At 39.9% G+C, this 14,831-nt stretch overlaps 1 protein-coding gene across 4 annotated transcripts in view; it reads left to right on the top strand.

Annotated features, from left to right (window-relative positions):
- The window catches only part of ANKIB1 (ankyrin repeat and IBR domain containing 1), a 117,119-nt gene that overhangs the window by 59,968 nt on the left and 42,320 nt on the right, over positions 1-14,831 (top strand). For all 4 annotated transcript variants that reach the window (XR_008558159.1, XM_028157248.2, XM_028157242.2 and 1 more), the window contains exons 5-6: positions 4,459-4,576; positions 14,408-14,616. Coding sequence is in view for 3 of the 4 variants with exons in the window: in XM_028157248.2 (XP_028013049.2) it covers positions 4,459-4,576; positions 14,408-14,616 (327 nt within the window). In the remaining variant the exon portion in view is untranslated. The remainder of the gene's footprint in view (positions 1-4,458; positions 4,577-14,407; positions 14,617-14,831) is intronic.

Below are 14,831 nucleotides of genomic sequence, written 5' to 3'. Positions count from 1 at the left end.
AGTCTTTTCTGAAACAGTTTTCAAGGTACTATCACTTTATACATGGTATCAAAGTGGTATAGTTTGTATGTTGGGCTGTTTTGCATTTCTTTGGTGACATTTTGATAGCAATAGTATGTACAGATGCAAAAGAGGCACTTTCAGCCCAATTGGTGTGGCTTAGTGATTGTCAACCCATGAACCATGAGGTCACTGCTTCGATTCTCAGTCAGGGCACATGCCTGGGTTGCAGGCTTGATCCCCAGTAGGGCTGTACAGGAGGCAGCCCATCAATGTTTCTCATTGATGTTTCTATCTCTCTCCCTCTCCCTTCCTTTCTCTCTAAAATCAATTTAAAAAAAACATATTTAAAAACAAATAAAAAGAGTAATTTTCATACTCTTTTAAAATTAGTTTTCTTTTTCCTTCTTTGTATCAGGACTGACTGCTTTGAAGGTTATTTGTGTTTAATCTGAAAATAGAAGCAATTTGTCTTTGCAACAGGAAAGAGAAAGACACCTTCATTTTAATCCTTCCTGCAGAAGAAAGGACTGGTGCCCACTTGGGACTGAGCAATGTATTGAAATGCTTCACATGACCTAATTATAGTTCTGTTGCAGAGATTCAGAATGAATATCTTACATACTCATGAAGGCAGCATGTCTTTCTCCTTCAAGAACTATTTTTCTTCTAGTGTAACCTATTTAAGATTTTAAAACTGCATTTGAAAGAAACTTTATGCAGATTGCTTTTTATTATCACTTTGTTAATATTTCTAAAGTCAAACCTGATTTTGTTCAACATAAATGAGGTAGAAGGATGGCTATTCTGAAAAAAAAAAAAAAAAAGTTTTTTAGCAAAACAATACCAGGAAATACACAATTGCCACCACTAGAAATACCAAGAAATATTCACCCTCTGCTAATTTAAGAGAGGTACCTGGGAATTTGGAACTCATTTTTTAGAAGCAATGATATACATAGTGTATAATTTCTATCCTGGAGTGAGTACTACAAATCCTATCTAATAAAGAGGGAATATGCTAATTGACCCTCACATCATCACAAAGATGGTGGCACCCACAGCCAATAAGGAAGGAATATGCTAATTGACTGCCCCACCCTCAATGATGGTGGCACCCAGTCCCCTCAGCTCCCCAGCTGCCCAGGACCGGCCTGAGGTGTGCAGGCAAGCCTCTCATGGCCGCTGCCCAGCTGCCCAGGGCCGCCCAAGGCTCAGGTAACCAGGTCCGGCCGAGGCTTGTGCTGCTGGCAGTGGCAGCAGCAGAGGTGTGATGGGCCGTCGCCTTCCCCTGATCGCCGGGTTGCTTCCCGCCCCTGAGGGCTCCCGGACTGTGAGAGGGGGCAGGCCAGGCTGAGGGCCTCTAGTTTCACCATAAATGGACTTGTTAGGTTTTTGCAAGGGAATGTGTGGTTCACAAGTTATCTTAAAAGCAAACTGTACATGATGATTTGAGAGGCTTTTCAAATGATGGTTTGGATTTACTTGCAATTTTTTTTCTGTTATAGTTAATAGTACCCCTATATAGAATAGGTTAAATTTTCTTTGTTTTTTTCTAGTTACGTTTATATGATATCTGTATATGTAGAGGCTCCTGGCAGTATACGTGAATGCATACATAGGTGCAGTAGGCTGTTAATGCAGTGTCATATGAAATGTATTTAGCATAAGTTTTCACCATTTTTAAAAGGAATAGCAGTACAGACTGATTGTGTGCTCTGCCACTGTTGAAAGCTCTAACATCTCCAGTGATTTATCTTTTATTTTTTAGTTACTTTTTCCTACAAAACATGTTCTGCATAAAAAGCAGAATGAAATGTTTATTGTTCTACCACTTATAAATAATCCTTGTAACATTGTGCAGGATTGTCTTCCATTTTCATCACTGGAGTGATATTTTATATCTTATAGTTTTTTCCTCCTTAGCATTTCTATTTTATTATTATTGATTTGGGGGGCGGAGAGAGAGAAAGGGGAGAAAGAGAGAGTAACATCAATTTGTTGTTCCACTTATTTATGCATTCATTGATTGTTTCTTACATGTGCCCTGAGTGGGGATTGAACCCAAAACCTTGCATATGGGACGATGATGTAACCAACTGAAGCTACCCAGGCAGAGATTCCCTTAACCTTTCTTAATATTTACACACTCATCATGCCAATCATCTTGAATGACTGCAGACTATTCTAACTTGTAAATGTCCTATATCTCCTTTAATGTACACTTAGGTTACTTGCATTTTGTCACTTTTATAACAAACATTGCAAATGACTACAATTTTTCCCACATTTATGTTTATACCTTAGGATAGATTTCTACAAATTTTTGGGTCAAAGATAATTGGTTTAAAGATTCATAATACATGCTTGATTGTTAAATGATATACCAATTTTTTATTTTTACCCACAAGGTATCAGAGGGCCATCTCACTGAAACCTTTCCAATATTGAGTATTGTCTCTTATTGGCCGTGGACACTTTGCTAGATTTAAAAGTAATACAATTGTTATGTTTAAAACTTGGCAGATATTTATACAGTCAAGTCTGTTACTCTTTTCTGTCATTAATACATGCATTGCCTGTATATGTGTTCCTGCCAGAAGACATCTAAGGAGAAAGAAACAGGGGTGAATGCCTGGGCTGGGGGTTGGGGGTGGTCTGGGAGAGGACAATGGGGGGAAAAAGGTACATATGTAATATTTCAACAATAAAGAATTTTTTTAAAAAGAAAAAAAATAAACATGTCAACTGAGAAATTATCCCTGGTTAATAGAGTCCCAGTAATACAGGGTTAACTGAGAATTGATGAAATGGTTTACATGGTACCAAAAAAACAAAGCAAGAAATAAAGATAATATCTAATTCCAAAATATCTGTAAGTCAACTACAGTGGGTGAGTTTTGCTAACCACCCAAAGCTCTCTGGAGGCTGTGATAGATGCTACCAGAGGACATCCTCAATGATTGTTATTCTGATAAGTACTTGGTAATTTCTACTCCTTTTTAAGCTATGGCTTTTAGTTCTGTTGTAAATCAGTGAGCCGACATGAGACGCCTTAATAAGCCAAATTAATTTACAGTCCTTTTATTACAGTAGTGCTAATGGGCTCAGAGTAGAATATCTCTGTCAAATTCTGGGCCCCAACTTGGTGGAAGTCTTCCCTATTTATACTTTTTTCAGCTTTTTGTCTTCCAAATTTGGAACGAGACTTCCAGACCTTCTGAGAAAGAAGGCCTGTGTTCTGGGACAGGGCCGTGATACCATATCTCAAGGCCTGGCCTGACACCAGCACTAACAACTCTGTCTGGGACATAGTTTATGGCCTCTCTGGAATGGGAGTAGTCTTACTTTTCCCTATTATTTAAGCAAGCAAGCATTTACAGAAGCCAAAATAGTAGGATTAAAATTTCAAACAGCAGTTTTTACACAAGATGGAGGTTACTATGCTTCAGTTCTATGCATATTGCATGCAGCAAGCTTAAAACTGTTTAAAGGATTGAAATAAATATATGTATCAGTATTAATAATGCAAACACAGTACTGAATAAAATTAAGAAAAGCAGATTGCTTTTATATATATAATGTTATGCCATAATATTATGACAGCTATCAATCAAATTCATGGTAGTGATTGTCACAGGCAAGGATGAGGGAAATTAGGGAAGTGTAATAGGAAAACATGTCACAGATTATGAGGTTTTGCTTCTTTTGTTTCATTTTGTTTTTAAAGGGACTTGAAACAAATAAGAAACAATGTTATCAATAATTGTTTGAATAGTTCAATATGTGATTTTATTCTTTATATATTCTCTGTTAAAACAACAAAAAAAAGATAGATAAAAGATAGCAAAAGAACAAAAAACCTGAGATGATATATCACCTATATGAAAACTAAGGAACATTCATGAACACTCGAATAAACATACTGAAATAATATATTTATGGGTAAAAAGTCTGAATAGTATAGCATAGTTACTTCTCTCCAAATTAATTAATAGGTATTATATAATCCCACTAGCAGTCTAAATCGGTTCTTAATAAGTGTAAATGTTTGGTGGTTTCGTGATTAAAACTGCTTAAATTAACACATATTTATTTATAATTGGTTTACAACAAAACTGGATAAAAATACTTTTGAACTTCACTCATGATTGCTTGATGTGTTTTTTTATTCTTTTTTGTATTATCCAAATTTTCAAAATAGTCTTGTCATTATAGTATGATACTTTTATTTTAAAATTATAAGATGCATGATCCCTGGCATTCATTTTTCAGTTTAAAAAGACCTGGGAAAGAGTAGTTTGAAGTCCATGATAGTGGAGCATACAGAACCTTTTGAACTTCCATAACCAAACTGAAACTGAAAGACCAAATAAATGATAATCTTTTGTTTATAGGTATTTCGAACTCCCTAAGAGTATAATAGACAATTTAACTTTGTTTTCCTTCTTTTCAAAGCCATATGAAGGATTAAGGCCTCAGGATCTTCGTAGATTGAAGGATATGCTTATTGTGGAAACTGCAGACATGCTCCAGGCTCCACTATTTACTGCTGAAGCTTTACTTCGAGCTCATGGTAATGAAACACATGTCATGCTTCTAATCATACGGGTGCCTGTTGAAGTTTTTCAAAGTTTTAAAAGATGGCTATTTTATTATCTTAATACAGAACAAAATAGTTTGTTAAACAAGCCTGAGTTGTTCTTTGGGCAGTGATACAGTACCTAGCATCTTCATTATATTTTGTATTTTGAAGTATAAACTGGCTGTAAATCACAGAGAAGAAATAGGAAATTTCTATTTAAAAATCAAGCTACTAAATCAACCTATAGGTTGTTTAATTTTAGAAATGTGACTGATTTGAGCAGAATTGAGCATTGCAATCCATAGTCCCAGTCCAGGTTTTACTTGTCAATTAAATACTTAACAATTGTGTTATTAGTATTATCACTTTATTTTATGTAAAAGCTGTTTCTCACCATGAAATGCGCAAAGCAAAACTGTAGAGTCAACAGAAGAATATACTATCCCCTCTTAAGGTTTGTTTTGAAGGAATTACTCATTTTACTTAGGAAAAGTACTCAGCTTGACACGTAGCATAGCCATTCTGGGAGTTGTCACATGCTGAGCTGGATATATGGACCCTTTCGTTGCACATTTGATATTTAACATTGTGCTTGGTTTCAAAGACAATTTTTTTTCTGATTTAGAAATGATTTTTAAAAGGGAAAGGTAAAAAAGAACCAAGATGGCGGCATAGGTAAACACCTATACTGCAGCCTCACACAACAATTTCAAAAATACAACTAAAAGACAAAACGGACATCATCCAGAACCACAGGAAAGCTGGCTGACTGGAAATCCTACAACTAGAAGGAAAGAGAAAACCATAAGGAAAATCAGAGGAGCTGTAAAAGCCTGAGGTACGGAGACACGGGCGTGCGCGTGCGGAGAGGACGGAGCCGGAGAGGATGGGCGGCTGAGTGCCTGGCTGGCGTTCTCTAGCGGGAAGGAGATAAAAGCTCCAGATTGCGCTGAACCCCAGCTCCGACTGCACTGAACCCCAGTTCCGGGTGAGACCCTGGGGACCCAGGCTCATACTGGGGGAATCTGGGCTGTAAGACGGAAACTCAGGGGAGCGGCGAAAGGCAGAGCTCCAGGGTGCGCATGTGAATGTGCGCAGAGGACGGACTTTTGAATGTGCCGCTGGATTGCCCTAGCGGGAAGGAGACAAAAGCTCCAGACTGCACTAAACCCCAGTTCCAACTGCACTGAACCCCAGTTCCGGGCAAGAATCTGGGAATCCGATTCATTGGGGGAGAGACTAGACTGTTTGGCAGTGGGCGAAACTCGAGGGCGCCTTTCTCTCAGAGGTGCTTGCAGCGAGTACCGAGGGACACTGAGGCCCAGGAAACTCATAGGGCAGGGCTGACGGGAAGCCAAGGCTGTAGGCTCCACCCTGTAGCTCCACCTGAAACTCCACCCCATCCAAGCTGAGCACAGAGGCTTTTACAATTTTGCAAGTCTAGTCGAATAAGGCTGTCTCCCAGCGTAGACACAGCTGATCCTCACAGCCAATTGGCCTGGAAGTCAACTCCTCCCACTGATACCAACAACAATCAAGACTTAACTACAGCTGAAACCAGTTTGGCTCAGTGGATAGAGCGTCGGCCTGCGGACTGAAAGGTCCCAGGTTCGATTCCGGTCAAGGGCATGTACCTTGGTTGCAGGCACATCCCCAGTGGGGAGTGTGCAGGAGGCAGCTGATGGATGTTTCTCTCTCATCAATATTTCTAACTCTCTCTCCCTCTCTCTTCCTCTCTGAAAAAAATCAAAATATATTTAAAAAAAAAAAGACTTAACTACAAGGCTGTACACATAGTCCACTAAGGGGTGCACCAAGAGTGTCCACCTCAGGTAACTGGGAAGGCCGAGCCACTGGCCCATATAAGACAACTAGCACACAAAGCTACCCTACTAACTCAGGGAAGCAGCGAAAATGGGGAGACAAAGAAACAGATCACAAACCAAAGAAATGGAGGAAAACAAACGACTGGACATAGAGTTCAAAACCACAGTTATAAGGTTTTTCAAGAATTTTTCTGGAAAAGGCGGATAAATTTAGCGAGACCCTCGAGGATATGGAAAAGGACCAACTAGAAATTAAACATACACTGACTGAAATAAAAAATATACAGACACCCAACAGCAAACTAGAGGAACGCAAGAATCAAGTCAAAGATTTGAAATACAAAGAAGCAAAAATCACTCAACTGGAAAACCTAAAAGAAAAAAGAATCCAAAAATTTGAAGATAGTGTAAGAAGCCTCTGGGACAACTTCAAGTGTGCCAACATCAGAATTATGGGGGTGCCAGAAGAAGAGAGAGAGCAAGATACTGAAAACCTATTTGAAGAAATAATGACTGAAAACTTCCCCCACCTGGTGAAAGAAATAGACTTACAAGTCCAGGAAGCACACAGAACCCCAAACAAAAGGAATCCAAAGAGGACCACACCAAGACACATCATAATTAAAATGCCAAGGGCAAAAGACAAAGAGAGAATCTTAAAAGCAGCAAGAGAAAAACAGTTAGTTACCTACAAGGGAGCACCCATACAACTGTCAGCAGATTTCTCAACAGAAACTATGCAGGCCAGACGGGAGTGGCAAGAAATAGTCAAAGTGATGAATAGCAAGAACCTACAACCAAGAGTACTCTACCCAGCCAAGCTGACATTCAGAATTGAAGGGCAGATAAAGAGCTTCACAGATAAGAAAAAGCTAAAGGAGTTCATCAACACCAAACCAGTATTATATGAAATGCTGAAAGGTATTCTTTAAGAAGAGGAAGAAGAAGGTAAAGATAAAAATTATGAACAACAAATACATATCTATCAACAAGTGAATCTAAAAACTAAGTGAATTAAAAATATGATGTACAGAATAAACTGGTGAATATAATAGAATCAGGAGCATAGAAAGGGAGTGGACTGACAACTCTCAGGGGTAAAGGGGTATGGGGGGTGCGGGAAGAGACTGGACAAAAATCGTACACCTATGGATGAGGACAGTCGGGGGGAGGAAAGGGAAGAGGGTGTGATGGGAACCAGGTGGAGGGGAGCTATGGGGGGAAAAAAGAGGAACAGCTGTAATAATCTGAACAATAAAGATTTATTAAATTAAAAAACTAACCAAAAAAATAAAAGGGAAAGGTAAATGGCTACTATAGTCCAGCCATTTTGAGGCTTACCTGTCTATTTTAACTATAAATCTTTAATCTTTACTAAAATAGATGTTAACTTCAAAAATTTTTGATATAATCGTTTGATCAGAAGAAAATTTGAAACTCCATGTTTCATTATCTTTTGATCACCACCATGAATAATTTGGTATATAACCCTCCAGAATTGCTACCTTTAATATTGACATTTCCTGGGGTTCTGTACTTGACACTCATTTTTATTTTATAACCAGCGACTGTCAAATTTTAGAGTAAATAAGAATTTCCTGGGAAACCAACCAGAGGTTTCTAGGATTAATTCTAGAGAGTCCAAGTCATTAGGTGAGGGTAAGGCATAAAAAAAGTGTGTTGTAAACAAGCCTACATTGCTGTGTACATTTATATAATGAAACCAAAGATTTCAAATACCATTTGAACAGTAAAGAATATATCTACAACCTGACTTAATCAGGTATTCAAGGCTGTATTTCTAACTGCCTATTTAACATTTTCTCCTCATTCTCAAGATGTTTACCCTGAACTCATCATTTTTCCCACTGTCTTAATACATGGGCACCAGCATTTATCTAATTACTGTAGCCAAAAACTTGAAAGTCATATTTGACTCCTCCATTTCTATTATATTTGGCCACATTCTTATTTCTCTTCCTAAATATCTGTGATCCTCCTCCCACACTTCCTAGCTGATTCTATTCCCACTGCCACCAACTTAAATTCAGGCTGTCATTATTTTTCATTTAACTGTAGTCTCCCGAGTCCTGGTTTCCAGTGTTTCCTTTTCTCTTTCACTCTATTATTTTTTCTTTGCCATTAGACTTTTTTTTTTTTAATGCACATTTGAGCATCTTACTCCCCTGCTGAAAAACCCTTCCCTAACTTTCCACAGACTTACAATCATCCAAACTCTCTAGTAGATCTTCATGACCCAGGTTTCTTTACCGAGGCTTTCAATCTCCCCGCTTTTTTTTTATTTTTAGTATCTCTTTATTTCGGAGAGGAAGGGAGAGATAGAAACATCAATGAATCAATGATTACAGTAGGGGGGGCTGCCTCCTGCATGCCCCCCCCCCCATCTGGGGATAGAGCCCGCAACCTGGGCATATGCCCTGACTGGGAATCGAATGGTGACCTCCTGATCCATAGGTTGATGCTCAACCACTGAGCCACGCCAGCCGGGCACCACTTCTTTACTTTCCCACTCTTACTTGTCTTTAGAAGTTACCTCTTTCAGGAAACCTTTTTTTCTCATTTGGTCCCAAGTCTTCTTTGAGACCCTTCCTGTCTATTCCCATTATATCCTGTGCATATCAAAGCCATACACTTAGAATAGAATATTGTGAAAATCTATTTGCTTTTCCTCTGTATTAACCTGGGAGCTCTTAGAGGGCAGCTTTATAGTTTTTGTTTGTTCATTTCCATAATATCTGACATAGATTAAGTCCTCAGAAGTAGTAATAGAATAAGTAGATAATATAGCTGACGTGTTATTCACCGTACTTTCCAGCATATAAGACAACTGGGCGTATAAGGTTTTCCTGGGTTAAAAGTCGTTTTATATGCCGGAAAATACGGTATATTGGACTATATTGATGGGATTAGATATAATGGATTAGATATATTGGATATATATATTCCGGCATATAAAACGACTTTTTAATCCAGGAAAATCTTATATGCCCAGTCGTCTTATACGCTGGAAAATACGGTATATATATTTTTTAAATTCACCTTTTTATTATAAAATTATATTTCTTCATTGTCATCTTTCTAAACTTGAAGTAAATCATTTGGAAACAAATTTAAACCAGGGTCAAACATGAAATTCAGAATAGCTTTTAAAATAATAAAATTTAAAGATAAAATATTTTCTTTTTAGCCAGTAATAATGTTTAACAGTCATTATATAAAAACTTCTACAGAAGCACAGACTTTTTTTTTTAATTTCTTTATTGATTAAGGTATCACATATTTGTCCTCATCCCCCCATTCCCAGCCCACACCCCTCCCCACACATGCCCCCACCCCCCTGTTGTCCTTAACCGCTGGTTAGGCTCATATGCTTGCACACAAGTCCTTTGGTTGATCTCTCCCCTTTACCCTCTCCCTCCTCTACCCTCCCTCTGAGGCCCGACAGTCTGATCCACGCCTCCTTGTTTCTGGGTCTGTTCTTGTTCATCCGTCTATGCTGTTCATTATTTCCCCTAGATGAGTGAGATCATGTGCTATTAGAAATACACTTATAAGAACTGAAAATGAGACAAGCAATAATGATTATGGTGACAGGCAAATGAATCAGTGTGTAGTGAGTTTCTTTCTGGACCAACAGTCCTTTTGACAGACTATCTTAAATTGTGTTTCTTTAGGATAAGTTTCCCAGCACGAGAAGGTATATCCTTGAGCTTTTAATTACAGAGAGTACATTTAAATATACTATAAATCTGGCAGAAAAGTGGAAGCTGTCCATTAGTGGGGAGCTATGACATGACAGTTGTATTAGGGTAGGCTAACTGTTGAAAGAAAAGTGTAAATTTAAACACAGTAAACATTTATTAATCATGTAATAATCAAAAGTATTTCTCTTTATGGTTAGAAGTGGGAAAGGGATTCTGTTCACACATTTATTCAAGAACCTTAATTGATTGAGACTTTGCCATCTTACACAAAGTAGATTTCTAAGGTTTATTCTGGGGATTATTTCCATTCCAGCCAGACAATCAGAAAGGGGAAAGAGCATGGAGAAATAAATGTAGGAGAAATAAATGCTCTGCCTGATTCTCTGGTATTCCCTATTTACACAGATGGCAGCACCAACCAACCAATTGGGTAAACCTGGACATTAACTTTGACATTTCCTCTCCTTTAGACTCAATATCCTGTTTTCACCAAATTGTCAGTTACCTCTCAAATTGTAAACTTGGCCTTTATCTTCATCTATACTACAACCAACCACCTAGCCCCAGCTGCCATCATCTTTCACTTATACTACCCAATAGCCTGCTCAACCTTCCCTCCACTCTTGCCCTATCCAATTTCTTCATTTGTTTCTTTGTTTTTCATACTGTAGTCAGACTGATCTTTTCAAATGTATTCATGAAAACCTGCCCTTCCTAACCCCACACCCAACTTTTCACTGACTTCCTATCACTCATAAACTAATAATAGCAATGTTATTAAATGAAGTCCTGCATGGCCAGCCCCTATTTCTTCAGCCTCATCTCACACAGTGCTTCCCCTCTAGTCTCCATGCTACGGTTACATTGACCTTTTTAATTTCATGAGAATGCCACCTTCCCTCCTACCACAAGGTCTTTGAACATGTTGTGTATCATCTGTCCAGGATGTCTTCCCCTCTACTTTTTACCTAGGTAAATCCTACTTATCCTTCAGATGTCTCTCCAGGCCATTTTCCCAGTCACCTTTTCTGACCTCCCTGACTGGGATCCTCTACCTCTCTCTTCTTCATGTCTCTTCTGACATTGATGATTGTTTATTAAATGTGTTGATTTTTCTTAATGTCTTTCTCCTTATTAAACTACTAGAGGCCCAGTGCACGAAATTCTAGCACGGGGTGGCTTGTCCCTCAGCCCGACCTGCACCCTCTCACAACCCGGGACCGCTGGCTCCTAACCACTTGCCTGCCTGCCTGCCTGATAGCCCCTAACCACTCTGCCTGCCTGCCTCATTGCCCCTAACCACTCTGCCTGCCTGCCCCATTGCCCCTAACCACTCTGCCTGATCAACCCTAACCCCTCTGCCTGACTGCCCCTAACTGCTCACCTGTCTGCCTCATCGCCCCTAACCACTCGCCTACCTGCCTGATCACCCCTAACAACATCTGCCTCCACCCCTACCCCCCACCGCCGGGGCTTCATCCGGAAGGTAATCCGGAAGGTCGTTTGGCTGTCAGGTCTAATTAGCATATTATGCTTTTATCATAGACTAGGGGCCCAGTGTACGAATTCGTGTACCTTGAAAGGAACTGTGTGCCAGAAGGCTGCAGTGGGCGTAGGGGTGGGTCTCAGCCCATCCTCCGCGCCCCCACCCAGCCCCTCCTGCCATGGCCCCTGGTCCCCTGTCTGCCTGCAGCCCTGCTCCCGGCACTGGGCCCACTCGCACTCGTTAACAGCATGGAGCTATTGGGGCTGGCGCCAGCAGTGGGTATGAGTGGCAGCTGCTGCCCTGATCTCCCCTCAGGAGCAGGGGGAGGTGGAGAAGCCCTCAGGGCAATCAGGTCGGCAGCTGCTGCTTGCACCCGCTGACAGCACCGAGCGATCAGGACCAGCGCCGGGCGCCAGCAGCGGGTGCAAGTGGCTGCTCCGGTGCTGGCAGGAGGTGCAAGCAGGGCCAACACCGGCAGCAGGTGCAAGCGCCAGGCAGGACCACGGCACACGGGAGCAAAGAATTTTCAGTAACCACCAGAGGCTTGCCCTGATGACAGCAATCAGAACCCCGCCTTGGTCTGGCACCCCCGCTTACCTGCTCCACCATCCCGCCACGCCGACACCCACCATGTTCCCTGCATGCCCCCTAGTGGTCAGCACACGTCATAGCGACCGGTTGTTCAGTTGTTCTGCCATTTGGTCTATTTGCATATTAGCCTTTTATTATATAGGATAAGGCAGGATTTGTGCCCGGTTTTTCCTTCCATTGTATTTCTACTGCCTGACACAATGCATGGCACATAAAAGGCATTGAATAAGTATTTGCTATGTAAATGATGTGATAGAATCCAAACAAATTTTTCTGAAAAATATTTGTAGTAGATAAGACTAAAGTTTACCATATTTAATATTTCTATGTGTGAATTATAGTAATTCTTTTTTCCTTTATTAAAGTGACAATGGAGACTTTTGAAAAGTTAACATACTGTTCTAAGAAAAGTAATTTTAACTTTTTAAGTAAGTAAGACTTACCAAAACACTGAGGTCCATTTAGCAACATTCCCTAGATTGTACTCATGTGCAGTATTTTTCAGTTGTTGTATTTTTCTTTCTTTTTGTACGCTGGTCCCTCTTTCTAGTCTTATTTTTCATCTCCCAGACCACCACATGATATATGATATAGTATAATTTTATGGAACCACACATCTGTCTCGGTTATACTTCTGTGCCTTTGCACATATGGTTTATACAGGTGGAAATGCATTCCCTCTGTCTTCATTGCATGTCTGAGTCATAATTATCCTGTTTAAGCCACCAAATACATTGACTTAACATGGTCGAAAACAGTCTTATATAGAAAATTTCCACAGCTAATTTATATTTTGACTGTAAAATTATAGAGAATGAGCCTACAGTAAATAATTGAGTCTGTGCCACTCTTGACCCTACACTTGATTGTGCTACACTTTGGAGTCACAGAAATCAGTTAAATAATCCCTCACTGTCTTTGTGAGCCTTGGTAGGTTATATAACTTCTCTGACTATTCGTTTCTTCACCTCAATAATGATTGAAAAGTTTGTTGTGAAGAATAAATTAAATAATGTGAGTAAAATACCTAGCAAAATAATTGGATATACTAGTTTATTATTTTAAAGGGTTAGGATTTCATGGCTCTGGACTTTATAATAAGGTGCTTCACTTGGTTATTTTTAAAGTGTTTATAGTAAGTATGAAAATAAGCCATATTGGAGCTCATTTACTACAGAATTTATACCTAATTCACTAAAACTTTATTTATAACCATAATCCCTTCAGAAGTTCCTTCTGCTTTCAAGCTTTTTATTAAATGACTAGAGGCCCGGTGCACGAAATTCATGCACTGGGCCGGGGGGGGGGGGGGCGATGTCCCTCAGCCTAGCCTGCACCCTCTCCAATCTGGGACCCCTCAGGGGATGTCTGTCTGTAAACCGCAGTCGGACATCCCTCTCACAATCCAGGACTGCTGGCTCCTAACCACTCACCTGCCTGCCTGCCTGATTGCCCCTAAACGCTTCTGCCTGCCAGCCTGATTGCCCTCTAACTGCTCCCCTGCTGGCCTGATTGATGCCTAACTGCTCCCCTGCCAGCCTGATCGCCCCCAACTGCCCTCCCCTGCTGGCCCGGTCACCCCTAACTACCCTCCCCTGCCGGCCATCTTTTGATGGCCATCTTGTGACGTGGGGACAGCCAACGTGTGGCAGCCATCTTCTGATGACGTGGGGGGCGGCCATCTTGTGACGATGCAAGGGCATGAGGGCCACCTAGGCTTTTATTAGTATAGATTTTTAGGTATTATTGGCATTTTGACATGTTTATAGTGAGCTATGCAATAATTTTACAACTTGATACCAGTGAAGCTAATTGCAAAATTACATATTTTTCTTGAAAGAGTAAAACAGCTAACTTGCAACAAGAATTTAGTAAATTCCAAAAGAGGTGAGCCACTTATTTTGATTATTAGTAGAAATGACTAGAAATTTTGACTGTATTATTGTAGACATGGTTATAATCCATAGTAGATTATAAAAGTTTAAATTCTGTTTAAAAATATTAATGAGTAAGCATACCTGAATATTCTATTTGCAATTACTACTTTATATAAATATTTTTTCCTTGGATGGCCTATATCTTTAATTTGTCCCCACTGTCCTTTGTTATTGTGAAGCTCTTAAAACACCATAATTTTTTGTGCTGTTTTTTTGTTTTTGTTTTTTGAGAGATAACCATTCCATTTTTCTTAAAGATTGGGACAGGGAGAAATTACTTGAAGCTTGGATGTCCAACCCAGAGAATTGCTGCCAACGATCAGGTGTGCAAATGCCAACTCCACCACCAAGTGGGTGTAATGCCTGGGACACGCTCCCTTCTCCAAGAACTCCAAGGACTACACGCTCTTCCGTCACCTCTCCAGATGAAATAAGTTTGTCTCCTGGGGATCTGGACACCAGTTTGGTATGGCTTGGTATTCAGTGTACTTCCCATAGTTTTGTGTTTACCTTTTTATTTGTTTAATATTGTTTCATAAACCCTTTAGTCATATTCTGGTCATTGAATCCTATTATCTTTCTTAAAGGGTTCCATTATTTCACGATTTGGTAAATATTTGTTATCAAAGAATATTTTTTTGATCTCTGAATTACAAACTGAAAAATAAAGGTTTTCTTTAC

The sequence above is a fragment of the Eptesicus fuscus genome, chromosome 14 (genome assembly GCF_027574615.1).
Source record: "Eptesicus fuscus isolate TK198812 chromosome 14, DD_ASM_mEF_20220401, whole genome shotgun sequence".
In the NCBI taxonomy this organism is placed as follows: Eukaryota; Metazoa; Chordata; class Mammalia; order Chiroptera; family Vespertilionidae; genus Eptesicus; species Eptesicus fuscus.
The sequence above is the reverse complement of the archived record's forward strand: the minus strand, read 5'-3'. Positions and strand labels throughout refer to the sequence as shown.